The sequence below is a fragment of the Siphateles boraxobius genome, unplaced genomic scaffold, assembly GCF_051911475.1.
Source record: "Siphateles boraxobius isolate OS27281-9 unplaced genomic scaffold, OSU_SipBor_1 65, whole genome shotgun sequence".
Classification (NCBI taxonomy): Eukaryota; Metazoa; Chordata; class Actinopteri; order Cypriniformes; family Leuciscidae; genus Siphateles; species Siphateles boraxobius.
The window spans coordinates 16578728-16600682 of NW_027509192.1; the positions used below are offsets into that span (position 1 = coordinate 16578728).

The 21955-nt window shown below is 41.2% G+C and overlaps 1 protein-coding gene across 1 annotated transcript in view; it reads left to right on the forward strand.

Moving 5' to 3' along the window:
* Nucleotides 1-21955, forward strand: part of abcc8 (ATP-binding cassette, sub-family C (CFTR/MRP), member 8) — a 92231-nt gene that overhangs the window by 3774 nt on the left and 66502 nt on the right. Inside the window, exons 2-7 of the mRNA XM_077211307.1 lie at nucleotides 161-323; nucleotides 3225-3366; nucleotides 5086-5207; nucleotides 6316-6482; nucleotides 7273-7515; nucleotides 21713-21901. Coding sequence (XP_077067422.1) covers nucleotides 161-323; nucleotides 3225-3366; nucleotides 5086-5207; nucleotides 6316-6482; nucleotides 7273-7515; nucleotides 21713-21901 — 1026 coding nt within the window. The remainder of the gene's footprint in view (nucleotides 1-160; nucleotides 324-3224; nucleotides 3367-5085; nucleotides 5208-6315; nucleotides 6483-7272; nucleotides 7516-21712; nucleotides 21902-21955) is intronic.

The window sequence follows — 21955 nt, forward strand, 5'->3', positions numbered from 1 at the left end:
GTGCAGTGATTCACTTCGGCTGATTTCCTCCACCTACAGCAAGGATGTAACGGCTCCTCTGTGGACTGATTATGCTCCTAGAGGATCTCTTTTATCTTTAACCCTCTTCTTGTCCTCTTTCTCCTCCTGCCTCTGTCTTTCTTCTGCCGGATCACCTCAGAGACCCGATACCACTATGTCCTTGGCATTCTGCGGCAACGACAACAACTCAGCCACTTACAATGTGGATGCCGGTGTCCTCAACAACGGCTGCTTCCTGGACGCCCTCACAGTGGTGCCGCACGTCTTCCTGCTCTTCATCACATTTCCTATCCTCTTCATCGGTGAGTGTCAGAGACAGGTGAGAACTAGTGCATGTTTGTGTCACAATACTGGAAGGCTGGAGAGACTGAACTCACTGTAACTTAACTACATACTCTAACTTTAAGATAGATAGATAGATAGATAGATAGATAGATAGATAGATAGATAGATAGATAGATAGATAGATAGATAGATAGATAGATAGATAGATAGATAGATAGATAGATAGATAGATAGATCTATATGCAGGTTTATATATAGTCAAACCAAAATGTATTCAGACAGCTTCAGCATTTCTCAGTTTATTCACTGTAGTTTAGAAAATGGTAATATAATTTGACAAGAACTCAGAGTTTTGTCCATCATTCTGTTAGACTGTCTCACAGATGAATTAGGTTATCTGTCAGCTGTTAAATATAAGTACACAATTCGATAATACCAATTTAGGTCAACCAATTTCCAAGCAATGCTTCATGTTGTTCAGTCTGTGGTGTAAAAAGGTCGCATTGGCAATTGAAGAAAAAACACGCAAGCAAAACATGGTCAGGTCAATGTGTCTGAATAATTTTTGGTCCCAAATTTTTATAAATTGTAATTGATATAATTGTATTGATAAATGTTTGGGTATAATATGTCACGGTTTACTTTATTTTGCTATCCTCACTTACATTAATGAACTATAGTGTCCTGCACTATAGTAAAAAAAGTATTATAATTATATAATTTTTGTTTTGACTGTACTGCACCATTAAGGGTAGTGTTTTGTTTGTTTAAGGATAAGAGAAACAGACAGGAAATGATTAATGAGCTCATTGAAAATCATTTCTGAACATTTGGCTCATTCATTATGAGATAAACACTGCATAATTGATTTGCAGTCAAGTAGCCATTCGCCAGAAAATGTGATTTGGCGAACCACATGGGGAGACCGGGATAGAGTTTGTCATTCCCCTGTGTAAAACAATTTTAGACAATCAAATGTGACCTCAGTGGTGGAATGTAGAGCTGAAGAGAGTCAGAGAGTCGAGTTACATGAAGGTCGCTGTTCGTTTTGCCATACCAGAAGAGTCAGAGCAACATTCAAGAATCCCACTAATGTTAGAGTGAGCTAACCTGACACCTACTCACATACTTTATTATTAATTTTCCAACTGATTCTAAATGATTTATTTGCATTCTGCCACCTTGCGCCAAGTTTCCAGTGTTCTCAGAAGCTGTAGTCTTTATAGATAGGTAAACTGCAATAGCTTTGAATGGGAGATGACCGCAAATATATGTTTCTGTGTTCCCATTTGCTCTTATAGCAAAAGAAAAAAATCCATGGTTAGTTCATCCAAAAATGAAAATTAGCCCATGATTTACTCACCCTCAAATCATCCTAGCTGTATATGACATTCTTCTTCCTGAATAATACAATCGGAGTTATATTTAAAATGTCCTGGCTCTTCCAAGCTTTATAATGGCAGTGAATGGCAATTTCTGTTTGGAAGTCCATAAAAGTGCATCAATCCATAATAAAAGTGCTCCACACTGCTCCGGGGGGGTTAATAAAGGACTTCTGAAGTGATGAGTTTGTGTAACAAAAATATTCATATTTAACACATTACAAAGTAAAATTATATGTATAGTGTTATAAATTCTTTTGTGTAACTGTGTTTCCACAGTTATTCAAATATAACTGTGGAAACGTGTCATCAGTCTGTGAAAAGGGCCCATTGTTTGGTCAAACAAGAAGCCCCGTCCCTATTCACTCCAAGAGCTGATTGGCTAACACTTTTGCGCTACAAAAATTAACCATACAGTAGTTTTACTACAAAAAACAAACAAACATAGTTTAACCATGATATTTGAGGTATTTGTAGTAAAACTGTGGTTATACAAATGGTTATCAATCTGCCGAAAAACATGGTTACTACACTTTTACTATAATAAAACCATGGTTTATTTTCATAAGGGCACAACAACCCTGACTTTTTCAGAACGCCTATTTCAGTGATATCTATCAATACAGACATTAGGCTTGCTAGCCAAGAATCACTTATTATTCAGAAACGGTTCTATTTCACCTCTATTGATTGATTTTTACAACTTTAATCCCACTGACAGCTGCAATGTTGCAAAATAAACAGCGATTCAATAGTCCGATTCCAAAAGAAATATCTCTTATGGTTTGTTTCTTTTTAGTGAATCAAAAACACTTATTAATCAGTTGGAGCAGTCTGTTTAAAGTAATTTTTGAAAGAATTAAACGTATTTCTGATTTTTTTGATCTTGTTATCTGTTCTGTTTGAATCTCAACAGAATAAATACAATAAGTTAGCAAAACAATTGGTAGTGAATCATTAAATCTATACAATTCCCGTCTCAAATTGACATTTTATGCATGATATTCCCAAAAATATACAATACATGTTTTTGTTGTTGTTTGTTTCAAATCAGCTTCTCCATTTCCCTAATATCCAGTTCTTCTGGATATCAAAGATTAAAATCTCTCCCAGTTATTGCAACAAATCAGACTGATTTGGATGTGGAACAAGCTATTCCCTTTGCCACATGGTAAATTGCCCCACATAAAAAGTTTGCATAAAAGTCAAAGTCAAAAGTAACTTTATTTGTCTCCCCAAGGTGAAATTTGTTTTGGATCTAGAGAGATTGCTACAAGAGTTACAACATAGACACACCACAAAAGCACAACAATAAGACCGTTAAAAAGACAAAAAAGTACATGGAGCATTAGGGCTGCTCAAAGGAGCTGTGCAAAATCGCAAAAGCACCGGCCAAATGCGTATGTGATGTTCTTTAGTTGAGATGATGATATATGGACAAACAATTTATTCCTCGAGGATAGTTTACATCACTTCCCGACATAGAGAAATATATTGCTGTAAGTCACGAACAGATTATTAATCATTGTATTGTAGGTTGGGGGAGTCAGAGCTCCAAGGTGCACATCCATCACAGCACTTGGCTGCACTTCCCCGGACACAACCTCCGCTGGATCCTCACCTTCATCCTGCTCTTCGTCGTCGTGTGTGAAATAGCAGAGGGCATCGTGTCTGATGGGTGAGATCTATCTGTCTTTCTGTCAGTCTGTGTGAATCTCATTACGCCTGTCAAGAACATGCCCTAGACATAGGCTCAAATGACAGATTTTTATGACAATTAAGGCTATGTCTTCATTAATCTGGATACATTTGAAACCGGTATTTCGTTTCAAAACGCTCTCAGTCCATACTAGCGCTCTCAAGCGGTTTACAAAAATGTCTCATTTCGGGAGGAGCACGTTCAGATAATTAAACCTAATTAAACACACGTGGAGCACATTCAGATGATCAAACCTATAGACACGAGTGGAGCACACTCTGTTAATCAACCCAATCAACCAGTTAAGCGGTGTATATATACAGCAAACTTACCTCTGTTCGTTGACAGTTTAACACCATCCCTCCTCCACCACTCCATCTCCTCACTTCTAGTCCTAATACTCTTACAACAACGGGGGGAGCACTCTGGATTCGGGCAAAAATTCCGAGCTCGGAGCTCTCCCCCCGGACAGCACACCAAATACGCATAATCTTTACTCTGTTTAATTGATGTAAGTGTGAACTCGTGAAAAAGAAAGTAACATTTTAAATGCTTTGCTGTCACTTTTGATCAATCTAATGTGTCCTAGCTGAATAAAAGTATTGATTTCTTTAAAAAAGGCACCCCCACTTCCTTAAAATCGCAGGTCTGTCAAGTGTCACGCATTGAGCGTGACAGTCACTCATTTCGGTCTTTTGTCACGCTCTCCCGCCACACATTGTATTTCTCACGCTGAAAAACTATTTGTAATATATTTAATATGCCGCAGCGCCCAAAACTCTGGCCGCGCCGCTCTCACTGTGGAACAGGCATGAATTCAAGCGCGTCTCCTCTGGTGTTGTTCGTCTGGTGTTGTTAGCCAATCAGAAAATAGCACTATTGTATCTGGGTAACATTTAACGCAACAACCAATGAAACTCCGTAGTCTGGGGTGTTTTTTTGTCTGCCTGACTATGTTACGGAAGCTATCTTATCCTCCGTTTATCTTCATGAATCAGGTAATGATTATTTGTCTTGCCTCAAGCTATAATGCAAATCGATTTGTTAAATTTGCAGATTTATTTATGGTAGCTTGATATTATAATATTGACGATATATGGTTATTATCTACCACTCAAACATTGCATTGAAGTATCATATAGATTCAGTAAAACGGTAACCAATAGACTAGGCTACTATAATGACACTGGCTTGTAAACGTGATCATCGCGATCATTTTTCGTTAGAAAAAAAATAAAACCCATGAAATTATATTCATATGACATGCTGAAATATATGCCACTGTACCTGGGATGAAGACATTTCACACGCGACGCAAGCAGAACACCTGCATGTGACCTCCTCCTACAGTGTTCAGGGCTATCATGGTTGTCAACTAATCCACGATGACAGTAGTAGAGGACAATACTGTTTCCCAACTGTAGGGGGACCCCGAGAGCAAAAGTTACCTGGTGTTACTTTAAGTATAAAGGAAAATCTGGAGAATAAAGTATAAACCAAATCAACTTGACTGTAATTAAAATGTCACACTCCAAAAGATGTGTAAAATATAATTTTTTAATGCAAAAATATCTATAAATACAGTATGTATATAATTAATTTTTTCGTGTACTGTGTACACCAGACTGTATCATATAGCCTATTTTTTCATGGAATTGGAAATGTTGTTCTATATCTAATACGGTCTCTCTCTTTCAGGTTTAATCAGTCGGTCCACCTGCACCTCTATATGCCATCATGTCTGGCCTTCATGGCTGCCATTACATCAATCATCTACTACCACAACATCGAGACCTCCAACTTCCCCAAACTACTCATTAGTATGTGTCGACTTTATAGTGTGTTTTGCTTTTTAAGGATTAACTTTTCTTTTATTTGGATGTGGCATGTACATTTAAGAAGTATGAGTACTTTGGAATATGTTTTGAATTGCAACAGCTACATTCACACAGATCCCATATTTCTAGAAATCAGACTGCATTGCAGTGCTACAGACTTGGTGGGTTTAATGCTATTTTCTAACTAAAATATCATTTCCAGAGTAAAATAGTTTGTCACAATGACTTCAAATCATCTGAACGTCTCGAGATTGAAGTTTCAGCCCTACAATCCCATTCCTTGACTGTACTATTTCTGAGAATGGCAGGGCCTCTTTAAAGTCTCTGACCTTATCTATCATCCCGTCATTGAACATCTGGAGTGTGAAGCCGTTTTAAAGTGCCCCAATTATGCTTTTTTTGGATATTACCCTTTTATATACTGTGTAATACAGCTTTTTGTAAAGGCCTGCGAAGTTTAAAAAATGAAAGGGCAGATAAATGAAATTTTTGTCTCCCAAAAGAAAGAACTAATTCTTACTTCCTGCACAAACCTACATTGGTTTGTAACAAATGTGCATAATGCCGACCTATGGTCTTCATTGCCTACCAACAAACTACTCTACATTGACCCTCCAACACTGTAGTTGTAGCTGAGCCCTGAAGAGTTTGGTTCGTGTTGTCGACATGTCAAGAAGACGCTGTTTTCTGCGCTGCAAAAGCAAATATACTTTGTTTCACTTCCAAGGGATGAGGGCTCAAATTAATACGGTAAACCGATCACTACAGACTGGGTCATCTGACCAATCAGAGCAGAGGAAGCTCTCAAAAAGGCGGGGTTTAGAGAGACGGAATCCTTTATCGAACAGTTTCAGACACTGTGAGAAAAGAGCCGATGCTGCACTGCATGTTATGAATGCATGTAAACGTATTGTAGGAGATCTCCAAAACAAAATTAGGAACTGTTAAAATAGCTTAATAACGGCACTTTAAAGTTTTGCGTGTTGAGCAAAACCAGCAGAGACTGATGCCTTTTGTACTGACGTGTGTAGAGAATGTGATATATTTTATTTACACATTATATTTACTTTGTTTTATTTTGCTTTCACAGCTTTGCTCATTTACTGGGTTCTGGCATTTGTCTCTAAAACGATCAAGTTTGCCAAGTACACGGAGCATGGGATTGGGCTGAGACAGCTGCGGTTCGGGATCACTGGCTTACTCACCCTGCTATACGGTCTGCTGTTGGCCGTGGAGATCAATGTCATCATGACGAGGGTAATGATTGTGTGTCTGTGATTTGTATTCTTAGTCATTGATTATCCATTCTTATTCTTCAGCCTCTGGCTTTCATCTTCTTGCAATATACTCTTATTACAGTCTCGGATAATACAAAAGTCTGCTTTGTCAGCCTGACAGACTGCAGGGAATTCGGGAAGCTCTTAATGCAGTCCGAACTTAAATCTGGGTTTTAAAGTTGTATCTGTCTGAAATACAGACTATGTACTCTCCCTTAGGTCTTTCCAACTTGACTTATTTCTGTGAAACACAAAAGGTGATATTTGGTAGAATTTTCAAGCTGCATAAATCTGGTCCTGTGAAGGCATATGACTGATATTTTATAGGCTTAAATATTTCCTATTTATTAATGACAGATGAAAATGCATCTCATAATAACTGCAGTATGATGGTGCAGAGAGCTGTGTTTTGAAATTACATAATATGGATAACATATTTCTCCATGAGTATTTTTTTGTGGATTATCTCTGGATCACATTGTTTGCAAAGCAAATGTTGCTTTATGCTTTCATTGATTCTTCCATTTGTCCTGTTGTCAGCAGACGCAAGCATGTGGAGTTTTTTTTGGAGTTTGATTAAATAAATGCTTTGTTTATAATGAGGGTGTTTTAAGCTATGAAACTTGCAGGATGTTTTAATGGTACAAAGGCCTTTTTATATGTCAAAAGATCAAGGCAAATTTGATTTGATTAGTCATGATGACATGACCCCTTTAATTTCTGTACTTTAATGTTGAGACTTGACAAGGTTTTCTCACATTTTTCTACAGCGTTATATGTGTTTCGCATACGCCCCTGAAGTGAAACCCCCAGAAGATTTACAGGACCTGGGGGTTCGATTCCTGCAGCCGTTTGTAAACCTGCTGTCCAAAAGCACATACTGGTGGATGAACACCTTCATCACTTCAGCACACAGACGCCCCATCGACCTGAAGGTCATTGGCAGGCTTCCAATCGCTATGAGAGCTCTAACAAACTACCTGAGGCTCCGCGAAGCCTTTGAAACCCAGAAGGTACATTTTAAGAAACTGTCATATTTTTTTATATATTTTTTTATATTTTTACTTTTACTATTTTCAGGCAAAATATCAGTTTTTTTTGTTACAAGGGTATATAGGATAAGAGACTCTTGGACCAAAGAAAGTTTATGGTTCTTACACATTTTGTTAATCATAAAACCACCAGAAGTAAAAAAAAAAAAAAAAAAAAAAAAAAAAAAAAAAAAAGCTAAACGTAGAAAAAAAAAGTATGCCATGGTCGCATGAAGTCAGTGTCACAGTCATTAAGCTTCCGACAACTTTTTCATTCTGTATAACATTTTCACTGAAAATTTGAGTTATAATAGTTTGCAAAGGCACGATTAAAATGTAGATTTCCCTGTTCGCTGTGATGTTGTTTAATGTCCCAGACATTCTGTGTAGTCCCATCCCAGCTGATGAAAATATGTTCTAAGAATGTTTTGTTAACATTATGAAAATTATTTCTGAATGTTCAAAACAAAACAAAAAATCTTGGTTATGTGAACATTAATGTCTGGCTCACACTACAGGAGTTTTAGGCCGATTTATGCCCGATTTCCCCCTCCCGAGAATCGGAGAAAATATCTTGTCGAGGACCTCGATCGGTTCCGATGTTCGGCGCAGATTATCTGGTAATGTGAGGCGTTCACAGATCGAATCTTGCACCTCCTGATCTGCTCTCACACAAATCGGGCTCGCCCCGATCATATCAAACATGTTTGATATTTATCGGGATGAGCAAGATTGTGATTACGTCAGTACTGTCACAATAGCCAATAAGAAACAAGTAGGGCTGTCGTGGTGAAGGAATGAGGTAATTTTGAGTGACTCATCAGCGTGATATGCGCATAGACTGTAAAAAAGGAAATGCGGTATTATCTTTATTTATTATCTTTATTTATTTATGTATTGCTAAATAAAAGTGTTACACTGTTGTCAGCAGGCACGAAGAATAGTACATGTTCAGTAATGAAACCGAAACAAAAGAAAGTGGAGTAAACAGTGTGAAAATAAGGGTCCACATAGTATAACAGAACATAAACCTGACACAAGCTTGTTAGATCATTGTTATATAACAGTTAGTTACGATCCTGTAATCTCACCAAACAAGAGGCTTTCTGCTGATATTTCACCAGTATCGTCAATGCTCGTCTCTGCGTATTATAGACAGGCTGTCACTCAGTCCAGTTACACAGTTAGGCCACTAGGTGGCGGCAAGAGACTGCCTTTGAGTGAGTCATACATTTCCGTTGAATTAACAAAGAAATTCGGATTCATTCTAATATATATGTAACGAAACAAGCTGTTAATTATTTTAACATTTAATTTTAACTTTGAGCTCCACTTTATAAGGCTCAGCTGCCCATTCCGGCGCATGGGCAAGGCAACGCTGAAGCTTACACGTCACCTCATAGAGATGACGCCATTCATTAGAAATATCCTTAAATGTTAAAAGCATGATTTTTTTTTAAAGATTTCGCTTTCCTTGGTCACGGCATATTTTTCAAATATGACTTGATCTGAAGGACAGATATTTAGTTTACATCCACTTTTCCGCTTCCTATCTGTTGCGTGAGATCACGTGATCATGGTGGAATCATATCTGGCATGATAATCTTATTAACATTTTGTAGTGTGTGATGCGCCACGATTTTCAAATCTTGTAGTGTGAGCATGTTTAAGATTTGAGGGAAGAAAATCTGCAAAGATTCTCCTTAAGTGTGTGGTGCAACCAGATTTCAAAATCGGTTAGGATTTTAAAACTCCTGTAGTGTGAGCCAGGCATAAGGGAACATTCCATTTTATTATTTTGCAAACATTATGGGAAAGTTATTTTTTAATTTTCTCTGAAAGTTCTAAAACAATAGTAACATTTAAAAACCGTTAGACAAACGTTCCATTAACTATGTATAAATAATGTTACCTTTCAAGGGAACTCGAGCTGCGTCGAGATGTGGTGGGAACACCCCTACGTGATTGCGTCGTGAAGCATGTATAATCAGTCCAATGGAAAGACGAGACATAGTTTCCTGGTCGATGATAAGGCACACCTGAAAACAGACCGCGCTAGCTTCTGTGGCTTCAACAAGCTCTCTCTGTATACTGTACCTGTCTATTTATTGTTGTCTGTCATTGCAAGCACAATATTTCACAGTAATATATATATATATATGTATATGGCATACAAGCAAGATTTTAAGCGCTGTGTTGTTCCCTGCCCTCGTTTTATCATGGGTGGGGACACACATCTGCTTTGTGTTGCTTGTTTGGAAGTGGAGCTTGCTTAGTCAGTTCTCGAGGTAGCTGACTGTGAGCATTGCAAGAAGATGTCCGTGAAGATGCTCCACTCCTACCGAGCATTCTTTGAGGAGGACGGTTCGGTGCGCGCTCCCCGGGGTGTGGGTCCCGCTGCTGCCGAGGCACAGCAGCGACGCACATCTTGGGGTTTGCAAATGGATCTGACAGCGGGGTTTGAGATGGGCCCAGCCCTATCTCAGCCTTCACCTGCCAGATCCAGTGTCTTATCTCAGGGAGGAGCGAGCGCTGTGGTTTCTTCTCCCCGGGATAAGACACCAATGCTGCGTTTATCCAGTTCTGAGGAATTGGATGTCGTCAGCATTGATGCAGGGGATTATCAGAGTTCGCCATCTCATACCCTTGTTGTTGAGGAGATTATGGAGGTTGTGACTCGCGCTGTTGCCAAATTAAACAATTGACTGAGTCAATCACATTAGATTTACTCAGTCGAGGAACAGTGTGATTATAAACAGTTTACTAGATGAAAGGTATTTACCATCTAGATCACAGCCTCCTCGCCTGGGTCTGCCATTTTTTCCCGATCTCCACACTGAGGTGTCGAAATTGTGGAATAAACCGATTTCATTTCGAGTTTTTAATCCTCAGACATCTAATTATAGCAATGTTATGGGGATTAAAGATTTTGGTTATATGACAATGCCTCGGGCCGAAGAGACGCTTGTGAGCTATCTCTCTCCCGAGTCAGAGTCATCATTAAAAGGCCCGGTGTTAAAGGCCCACCAAGCCATTAAAAGCTACTTCAGTGCTGGTGGGTAAAGCGTATTCGGCAGCAGGTCATGCTGCTGCATGCTTGCATACTATGTCTATTTTGCAAGCATACCAGGGTGATCTGCTTAGGGACATGGCTGATTGTGAGGAAAGTCAGCGCTGACGCAATTCGAGAATTGCGTTGTGCAACAGATCTGTCTCTCCGGGCCACCAAGGAGACGGCCAAATCAGTTGGCCGTTCTATGGTAGCCCTGGTGGCCACAAAGCGACACTTATGGTTGAATTTATCTGATATTTAAGAGAGAGACAGATCTGTTCTTTTGGACGCTCCGCTTTCGCCTTCAAGTCTATTCGGCTAGTAAGTCTAAGTCTATCATTGATCGATCTAAGGAGCCAAAAAAGCAATCAACGCCGTTCCAGAAGTTTCTTTCCCGCCGAACTAATGTCCCTGAGACTGCTGGGCGGGGGCAGTCTCGGCCGTCTACAAGCTCCTCGCAGCACAGAGTGCAGCAAAAGCAAATTGTCGCCACTCGGGCTCCTCCACAATCAGGGGGCCTGGGTGAAGGTCGCAGTCGAAGCCTGTTAGAGGTAGACAAGATCTGAGGACTGTCATTATCTCTAAAAATGCTTCGAAAAAGTCGTCTTGACGCCAAGGCTATCAGACTTCTGAGGGTGGTCTCCTCCGGGAGGGCACGGGTTCGACAATCCATGTCTCCTCGGCACACTCGGGGGGGTGAGTCTCTGAGGAGGGTCGCAGCGCTGCCAGTTCGGTTGTTCCCTGCCAGTTCGACGTTTCAGGGCACCGAGGTGTCAGCGTCCCCAAACAATCCTCAGAGGAGGGTCGTAAAGCAGTCAGTTCGGTTGTTCCCTGCCGGTTCGCCACTTCAGGGCGCCAAGGTGTCTGCACATCTCAACGATCCTCCCAGGAGGGTGGTAGAACAGTCAGTTCGGTTGTTCCCTGCCGGTTCGCCATTACAGAACACCGAAGTGGCTGTTCGACCAAATCCAGAGACCAGTCTCAAGAGACTGTTTCCCTTAGTAGAATTTCTGGCAGTGTGGAAACTACTGCCAAATACATCACATTGGTTCCAGCATACAATAGAAAAGGGTTACAGAATTCTGTTTGGTTCTCGTCTACCCAGATTTATAGGGGTCCTCCCTACGATAGTGGACCCCGAGCAGGCTCTGGTTATGGAGCAGGAAGTACAGACTCTTCTACAAAAGGGGGCTATAGAAAAGGTTCCTCCTCCAAGCAGGGAGTCAGGGTTTTACAGCCATTACTTCATTGTTCCAAAAAAGTATGGGGAGTTGCGTCCTATTCTAGATCTGCGCGAACTAAACCGCAGGGTTCAGAAACTCAAGTTCAAAATGCTTACACTCAAATAATATTGTGTCACAGATTCAGTCTGAGGACTGGTTTGTCACAATAGACTTGAAGGACACGTACTACCAAGTATCCATTCATCCACATCACAGGAAGTTCCTGAGGTTTGCTTCCGGGGGCGAAGCATTCCTATATCGGGTACTTCCATTCCGCCTAGGTTTATAACCCCGCACTTTTACGAAATGCGTGGATGCAGCTCTGGCTCCCCTGAGACTCCAGGGCATCCGCGTGTTGAATTATATCAACAATTGGTTGATTTTAGCTCAGTCCGAGCAGATGGCAGTTCGGCATCAAGATGTTGTTCTGTCTAACATGAAGATGCTGGGGTTGAGGCTCAACACCAAGAAGAGTGTGCTCCTCCCGTCTCAGAGAACCACTTTTCTAGGTGTGGTATGGGATTCGACGATTGTCGCACAATTGTCACCAGCACTTCAATTCTCTCAGCCATAAATGGGGTAAAACTTGGCCAGTCACTCAATGTGAAACAGTTTCAAATACTGTTCGGTCTCATGGCAGCTGCATCCAACGTAATAACTTTTAGCCTTCTGTACATGAGACCCCTGCAGTGGTGGCTCAGAACCAAGGGGTTTTCTCCGAGGGGAAATCTGTTTCCCATGATCAAGGTCACACGGAGATGCCTACGTGCCTTAGTCATGTGGAACAAACCTTGGTTCCTCACCAAAGGCCCAGTGTTGGGGGCTTCTTGTTAACGCATGACGCTATCGACGGATGCTTCCCTCACATGTTGGGGGGCGATCACGAGTGGTCGCTCGGCGAAAGGTCTATGGCAGGACCATCTACTTTCCTGGCACATAAATCGACTAGAAATGATGGCAGTGTTTAGTGCTCTCAAGCACTTCCTGCCAGACCTGATAGGTCAACATGTGCTTGTCCGCACGGACAACACATCGGTTGCCTCTTATATCATTCATCAGGGGGATCTGAGGTCACGTCACCTTTGCAAACTGGCTCATCAGATCCTCCTATGGGCCCAAGGGGAATTACTGTCTCTCAGGTCAGTTTATATTACGGGGCATCAAAACCAGGGAGAGGATATTCTGTCAAGGCAGGGGCTAAGGTCCGGGGAATGGAGACTTAAACCCGAGGTGGTGAAGTTCCTTTGTGAGAAATTCAGTCAAGCTCAAGTTGACCTTTTCGCATCGTCAGATTCAACGCACTGTCCTATGTAGTGGTATCTTCGTTTCGGCACACACGTGATCCGCGGATTTATTTATGAAAAAAAAAAGTTGTGCGCATGTCCACACACAGCGTGGTCATGGCGAGCGGAGGAACAGGCATGTCGGGATGAGGGGAAATCACTCAATCAGCTCATGGATCTGTCCATTCGTCTTGACAATTTGATGCGAGCTCGGCGAGCTCCGCAGATGCACAGAATCACTGAATATCCAGCCGTTAGTCAAGAAACCGAACCCATGCAGATCGGCTACACTCGCCTAACGCCCGAAGAGAAAGAGAAGATTACGCAATCACTTATGCTTGTACTGTGGACAATCCGGGCACATGAGGGCAACCTGTCCTAAACGACCCATCTCCCAAGATTCTGCTGCGGTGAGTTCTCATTTCAGTTCTTCAAAATCCTTTGAACTTGATGTTACTATGTGTTTTGATAATGAGACTGTTGATACCACCGCTTTAGTAGACTCTGGAGCTGCAGGTAATTTCATTGATCTGTCTTTCGCGAGAACTCATCATCTTTCTCTTCTTCCATGTAAATCCCGGGTGGCTGTGGCAGCGTTAGACAGGCGCCCGTTGGGAACAGGAGAGATCCAATACATCTCTCAAGAAGTCATCTTACACACCAGTACTCTTCATGCTGAACTCATTCAACTATTCACGATTGAATCCCCACGACACCCCATCATTCTTGGTTTACCCTGGATGGAGAAGCACAATCCCGTAATTTCATGGACCGAGAAGCAGATAACCCAATGGTCTAAAGCCTGTCAAGAAGAATGTCTGCACTCTCTTACCAAAATCACTCCAAATTCCATCCACTCTGAGAGTCCCGATCTGCCGAAGATTCCTGTTCAGTATCACAATCTTTCTCTAGCCTTCAGTGAGAGCCGAGCCACTCAACTTCGTCCTCATCGATCCCATGATTGTGCTATTGATCTCATCCCAGGAGCCACTCCCACACGAGGAAGAATTTTCCCTCTCTCAAAGCCCGAATCCGAAGCCATGAAAACTTACATAGAGGAACAGCTTTCCAGAGGATTCATAAAACCATCCACCTCTCCTGCTTCAGCCGGATTCTTCTTCGTGAAAAAGAAAGATGGAGGATTGCGTCCTTGTGTTGATTACCGCAGCCTCAATGATATCACCGTTAAGTTTCGCTATCCTTTGCATTTTAGTTCCAGCTGCTCTCGAACAGCTACGTACCGCAAAGTACTACACAAAGTTGGATTTGCGAAACGCCTATAATCTCATTCGGATCAGAGAGGGAGACGAGTGGAAAACAGCTTTTTCAACCACTACTGGGCACTATGAATATTACTTTATGCCGTTCGGGCTGGCCAACAGTCCTTCCGTATTCCAGTCCTTTGTCAACGAGGTCTTCCGAGACATGCTCAATCAGAACCTCATCGTCTACATTGATCATATACTTATCTATTCTGAGACTTTTGAAGATCACGTGTGAGATGTAAGAGCAGTGCTGCAACGCCTCATTGAGAACCAACTGTACGCCAAACTACAAAAATGTGAGTTTCACCAAACACAGATTACCTTCTTGGGTTACATCATCAGTGCTGAGGGGGTAACCATGGACAGCGGCAAGGTACGAGCAGTTGTAAATTGGCCACAGCCCACCAATGTGAAAGATTGACAACGTTTCCTGGGCTTTGCCAACTTCTATCGTCGGTTCATTAGAAATTTCAGCATCACCGCAGCACCTCTCACATCCCTACTTCAAGGTGGAGGACATCAGTTAAAGTGGTCATCCAAGAGTATTGCAGCATTTCAACAGCTCAAGGAGAAATTCACTACAGCCCCCCTTCTGCACCACCCAGATCCTGAATGAGAGTTTATTGTGGAAGTATACGCTTCCAATACAGGAATCGGGGCTATATTGTCACAACGGCATGGTAATCCAGCTAAACTTTTCCCCTGCGCCTATTATTCTCGCAAACTTACTCCAGCTGAACGCAACTGTGATGTAGGTGACAGGGAACTTCTGGCAATGAAGGCAGCATTGGAAGAATGGCGGCATTGGTTGGAGGGAGCTCATCTGCCCTTCACGGTACTAACTGACCACCGTAACTGTACCACAACGTCCGTGGTCGCACATTGCTATTGACTTTATAACTGATCTACCTCCCTCACAGAATTATACGACCATTCTGACCGTGGTTGATCGATTCTCGAAGGCTTGCAGATTCATTCTGTTGGCCAAACTACCCACAGTTTTACAAACAGCAGAGGCTTTAGTGCAACAGGTTTTCAGACTGTACTGATTACCTGAGGATATCGTATCAGATAGGGGTCCCCAGTTCACCTCTCGGGTTTGGCATGCGTTATGTGTTCAGCTGAACATTAATGTCAGTTTGACGTCTGGCTATCACCCACGGTCCAACGGGCAAGTAGAGAGGTTAAATCAGAAGCTCACCCGCTTCCTACGTACATACTGTCATCAAAATCAGCAGGATTGGAGCCGTTTTCTCATGTGGGCCGAGTACGCCCAGAATTCATTGTGCAAACCTTCTACTGGCCTCACCCCCTTCCAATGTGTGCTAGGTTATCAACCCCCTCTGTTTCCCTGGTCTGGGGAACCCACGGATCTCCCGGCCATTAACGCTTGGCTACAGAGAAGTGAGGAGACCTGGAATAATGCTCACGTACACCTTCAACGAGCAGTTCGCAGAGTCAGAGAACAGGCTGATCGTCACCGGAGAGGGGGACCTAACTACCTTCCGGGAAAATGGGTATGGCTGTCATCCAGGGACCTCCGTCTTCGTCTTCCCAGCAAGAAGCTAAGTCCTAGGTACGTGGGTCCATTTTAAGATTCTTAGACAAATTACACCAGTCTCATACCGTCTAGCATTGCCATCCACTTACCGCATATCTCCCACTTTTCATGTTTCATTGCTCAAACCTGCCGGAGTTCCGAGTGGAGAGAGGGACCAGGACGAGGCTGCGGAGGCAAGCTCCCCTCCTATAATCATCGAGGGCGAGGAGGCTTTCCGAGTTAAGGAGATTCTCGACTCAAGACGCCGAGGCAGGGAGCTACAGTACCTGATCGACTGGGAGGGGTATGGTCCAGAAGAAAGCTCCTGGGTTAAATCACAGGATATACTGGATCCCGCACTTACCACCGAGTTTCATCAAAACCACCCCACAAGACCTGCCCCAAGACCCCGTGGAAGACCTCGGTGCCGCACTGGTCCTCGCTTCCGGAGCCGCTCGCAGGAGGGGGGCTCTGTCATAGATCGCACCTCTGTGGCTCTCTCCGCTCATCCTAGAACACCTTCACCAGACTATTGAACTGCATTTCCCACAAGCCCCGTACCTAGGTCTAATTATCTGCACAGGTGTTCCCACTTCTCTCCTCTATATAAACTGCCTTCTGACTCACAAACTTTGCGAAGTCTTGTTCTGCCCCGGCTAACATTACCAAGCGTTTATCTACTGTCTTTTGATTCCCCGTGTATTGAGCTGTGACTGTTTATCGACTCCCGTCTCCTTGTCGGGAGTAAATAAATGTAACGTTACGTGACATATGTTGTTCTCCAGCTATTTTATGGACATCTTTCCGTGGTTGAAAAACACTGATCGATCGATTTTATTAAATTTCGGTAAGTTAGTAGTAAGAGTAACAGATGATCGGTTCACGTGCCGCTTGAACTGAGATCTGCCAGCGTTCTTTCACGTCACATTTACAAGCGCCAAAGCGGTGTTTATTGTTGGAATTTCGTAATAAAATTGACAGAATCTGAGAGGTGAGAATCTGTTTTATATCGATAGTAATCTTGTCTGTCAGTGTCCTCTTTGCTTCGCGATTTTTTCTCTGCGTGAGAAAATGGATGTGTGGCATGAGAGCGTGTAAAAAGTGACAAAATTGCGTCTCTCACAGTGAACTCATGAGAGTTGGCAGCCCTGCAGGTCTTGCTCATTTGCCATGTTGTTTGTGTATCTCTATTATGGCAAGCGCTGAGCCCGGTCAGAACTACGGAAGCCCAGATGGGAGCGTCGGCGGTTGTTAAAGAGAAAAACGATTTTCATTAAAAAAAACGGCGTAAACTACACATTCGAGTTAATCGATAAAATCGATTTATCGCCCAGCCTTAGTCCACGGTGACAGAGAGCCAGACAGCACATCCTGTTTATTTTCTTTATTTTACAAAAGCACAATGTTTTATTTCGATTGTAAGTGGACACATAAAAAAGTAGACATTTCACAGTTTATTTTTTCATATTTCTCAAGTCTGTATGACCAAAAATGATGGAGTATTTTAGGTCTATTTTGCTGCTATATGAAAAAAATCGAGCAAAACATGCCAGCGACCCCAGAGTAATCTAATTTAATCTGCTGTGCCCTGTTCGGGCTTTTGATGCTTACATACACAGAGCTGCCCTGTGGCATAAATCGGATCAACTATTTGTCTGTTTCGGTTCACCTAGAAAAGGTTACCCTGCATCTAAACAGAGGATAAGCAAGTGGATAGTCGAGGCTATCTCACTTGCTTATGAAGCGGCTGGTCAGCCTTCACCTTTGGTTGTCCAGGCCCATTCTACCAGGAATAAATCAATTAGGGCTGTTAACGCAATTAACGCAACCTCTGTTATTTTTCTGTCATCCTTTGGCTATTGTTACATGATCCCGCTCTTATTCGTGCAAATGCTTTTAAACCATTCATGCACGGCAAGTCAAAAGAGAGCGCGCTGCATGTGAATGTTTTGACTGACTCACAGAAAGTTTTTCTGTGAGTCACAGAGGGGGGCATTTTTATCCAGACATCAATGGCTTATTGATCCTTATAGGTGTTATCAATCATTTAGTTGTTGAGAAATACACATTTCAGAATTATCACTAATCTGTGTGTGCATTTCGCTTTAGAACCAAGCAAGTTGACTCATGAAATCATTTGTTTATTATATCGCAATCGTATATCGCAATCGCTATATTGACCTCAATAATCGCAATATGATATTTTCCCCAAATCGTGCAGCCCTAACTTGGATCTAGGCTCCACTCCAGGGTCTAGGGTGCTTGCTTCTTAGTGTGCGCATGGATTTCACACAGAACAGGCATTTGTTATTACGAACGTCTCAGGTTACATATGTAACCCTGGTTCCCTGAAGAGGGAACGAGACACAGCATCGCCCTGCCATACTCCCTGCATGCCTGTGATCGACTTGCATCGGCTTTTTCAGAAGATAGCGCGGTTTGTTTTCAGGTGTGCTTTATAGTTTCCTGGTCGATGACGTCACCCACCGACGTCTTTCCATTGGACTGATAATACACGTGCTTCACGACGCAATCAGCAATTGAATTGCCTGAAGAAGACCCAGTAGGGTCGAAACGTTGCCTTTTTTATTAAAATATGGGAGTAAGTAGCAGTGTTGCGGACATTATAATCTTTTCAATTCACGACGCAATCATGCAATGGCGTTCCCACTACGTCTCGACGCAGCATCTCGTTCCCTATTCAGGGAACCAGGGTTACATGCGTAACCTGAGACGTTTTTGTGCTAACATTTTGGGAACATTATTAAAGACCAGATAACTTTGAAAAAACAAATATTAAAAATCACATGCTGTGCATAGTATACCTACTGCAGAAATAATGCTGAAGTACTTCAGTATTTCATAAATAGTCATACTTCCTCTAATCAAAGACTCATAAGTTAATGATTAAATGATTTCTCTTTCACACACACACACACACACACACACACACACACACACACACACACACACACACACACACACACACACACACACACACACATATTCGGTAGTCTATTCTCTGTGGATTTGGGGATTGCTGCTCTCTCTTTGATGATGATGAGGATGAAGTGAAAAGTCATGTACGTCACAAACCACAGCAAGACAGATGTGGAATACTACTTAAATGAGCATAGAGGATGAAAGATGATCCAATAATCTTTATTTGGGCTTGTGAACATAGTGACATTTTGACCCTCCGCTGAGTCAAAGACCTTTGTATCTTTGTGTTCATGGGAATAAAGTGCATGTGATGTATGCAGTTAGCAGTTTATGTGTTAAGCTCCAGGTAAAAGGATTTTGTGAGAGTTCGTAACGTGACAGTTGTCACGTGCGAGTGCGTTGTGACATCTGTCACATGTCATGTGATGCGCTCCATTAGTAAAGGACATGATAAATGCTACATATGATTGATTCCATCCTCTGGTGCAATAGTTCACGGTTTGGTATATAACGCCCACTTTTCACCATCCAATCAATTCCCAAATGATAAAATCAATCCATGTCCTACATGTTTCTGAAATACACTTGTGTAGATGTTATAAATGGGGTTTTACATTGACTTAGTTACTGCATACAAGGTGTGACATTTCCTTAAGCACAAAGATAACAAAACACAAGGACGTTCCTAATTTCTCAGTTTTTTAATCATAATCCATAAGCAGCTGTTTAGTAAGAGGAAAAAAGCTAGACAGCTGCCTATCTAAACAGCATTTTAATTTGTAGTGACTTCAAAGCAAAGATTGCTACTAAATGTAGGCAGTACCGTAATAAATGCCTTCTGTGATACCTAATTTTGTCTAAATTGCAAATTTGCATATCATTTGCTGATAAAGCATGCAAGGTCCTTGTGTATTGCGACAAACTCACCTTTGTAAAAAAAAAAAGAAAAGAAGTGCGCTTGAATTGAATGTCAATGTACGTTTGTATCAGATCTTAAAGTATTTTTTTTTTTTAAACTGTACTTGCAGGTAATGTTATAACAATGAAATAAATGTGTAAAGAAACAGTCTACTCTCTTTAAATACATTTAAGTTTTAAGTATAATTTAGTTTTGCCTTAAAGAAGTAGCCTACACTTATTTTGATAAGTTGACTATCATAACAAAGCACATATAAAATATAACTAAAATATATTTTAGTTTACCAAAAATTATTGTCTGTAAATTCGTCAGTACACTTTAATCAAATTTCAATTTGACAATAGAAGTAATTAAGAAATTACAAATAAAGATTAAAAAAGTGCTCTTATTAGCTAATTGCATTTAATATAAATTTCAACTATAACACGTTTTCATTTAAAAGCAATTAACATGCAATTTAACATTAACTCTCTGAAAACATTGCATTATGTTTGCCTTTAAAGTATAATTAAAGTAATTATAGTCGAGAGATATGTCTATAAAGTATAATTAAAGTAATTATAGTCGAGAGATATGTCTATAAATGTACTTGTATCTCATTCAATACAAAAACATATTGATATAATTGTTTAGTTTAATAAAAAATAGGTCAGTTTTACCCTGTATTTGCAGGGTTGCCAACTCTCACGCATATGGCGTGACACTCACGCATTCAGCCTCAATCTCACGGTCTCACGCTCAACAAAGAAATCTCACGCTAAATTAGACATTATTCTGTGCTGTTTTTTTTTTTTCACTCATGTGCACTAATTTCCGAATTGCGAATTCCGAATCGTGGACAAAGAGGACACTGACACCGACAGACTAGACAGAGAAGGTTACTTTTGATATCGAACAAATTCTCAGCTTTCAGATTTTGTCTATATTTTTCCAATGTTTTGGCGCTTTTAAATGTGGCAGATCGCTGTAGCACGTGAGTTCAAACGGCAAGTGATACAGTAGCAACCCCAACGTCAACAAATCTCACCCTGAGCAAAACTCAAAAGTTGGCAACTCTGTATTTGTGTGTGATTTATATGTTTTATGCTTCAAGAAGCCCATAGTTAGATTAGCAATATGCTAACTCACATCATGGCATCCAGATCAACAAGAACAATGGCTTGAGTTACTTCCTATGTATAACATTGATTAGTCTTGTCTTAGAAGGTAGCTGACTATGTAGAAGAATTATTTATCAAGTTCACTGTTGCATGTTCCCTGTTTTTCAAGACTTTTATGTTGTATTTCTAGTTTCCTTTTCCCTGTGATTTAGTTTTATAGTACCTTTTGTAGTACTTTTGTTTCATTTGATTGTATCCAGAGGTGTGTTGATACCTTTGTTAGCTTGTCTAGCTTGTCTGTATATATAGACATTGTATTTCCCATGTGGTTTGTCGGGTATTATCTTTCTATAGCTGTTGTTACATTCAGTTCTGTTTACCTGCATTTTTGTTTTGTAGCGTTTGGAGTTATTTGTATTCTCTTGCTACTCTAATAAACCTACAGATTTTGATCCATCTCTCCCTCATTTCCGAATTCGCCTGCGTCACATTCACTAGGTTTTCAAACAGAGATATTATGTCTTCCACCTGTGTAGTCCAGTGAATAATTTAGATGCATTCAAGAAAATCTTGATTCTATTCATATGTCTCCGGGTTATAATCATTAACTAAAAGTAAAACTGTTAAAAACATTTTTGTTAATTGAGATAAGGCGGAAATAAAATAAAGTATAAATATTTTATGGAAAAAATGGTTGTTTTGGCAACTTACTGAAATAAGATTGATTAACTGAAGCACTAACATAACAAAATTTAAAAAAACAAACTAAAATTAAAATGTAAACTCACCTGGAAATAACAAACATGAATAAAAATGTAATAATGCTGATCTGACTATTTTTCTGTTACCTATAGAGGCCCCATGGCTCTCAGCCGCTGGGCTCCAAGTGGATCTGGACGGCTCTGCGACAGGCTTTCGGAAGACCTCTGCTCCTCAGCATCACCTACCGTTTCTTGGCGGATCTTCTTGGCTTTGCTGGCCCGCTCTGCATCTCAGGCATCGTGCACCATCTCAGTAAAGAGAACCACACCATTCAGCCACCGGTAAGAGCATTTCTATTTTTTAAACCCATCCAAGCCACATTAAAACAACCAAGA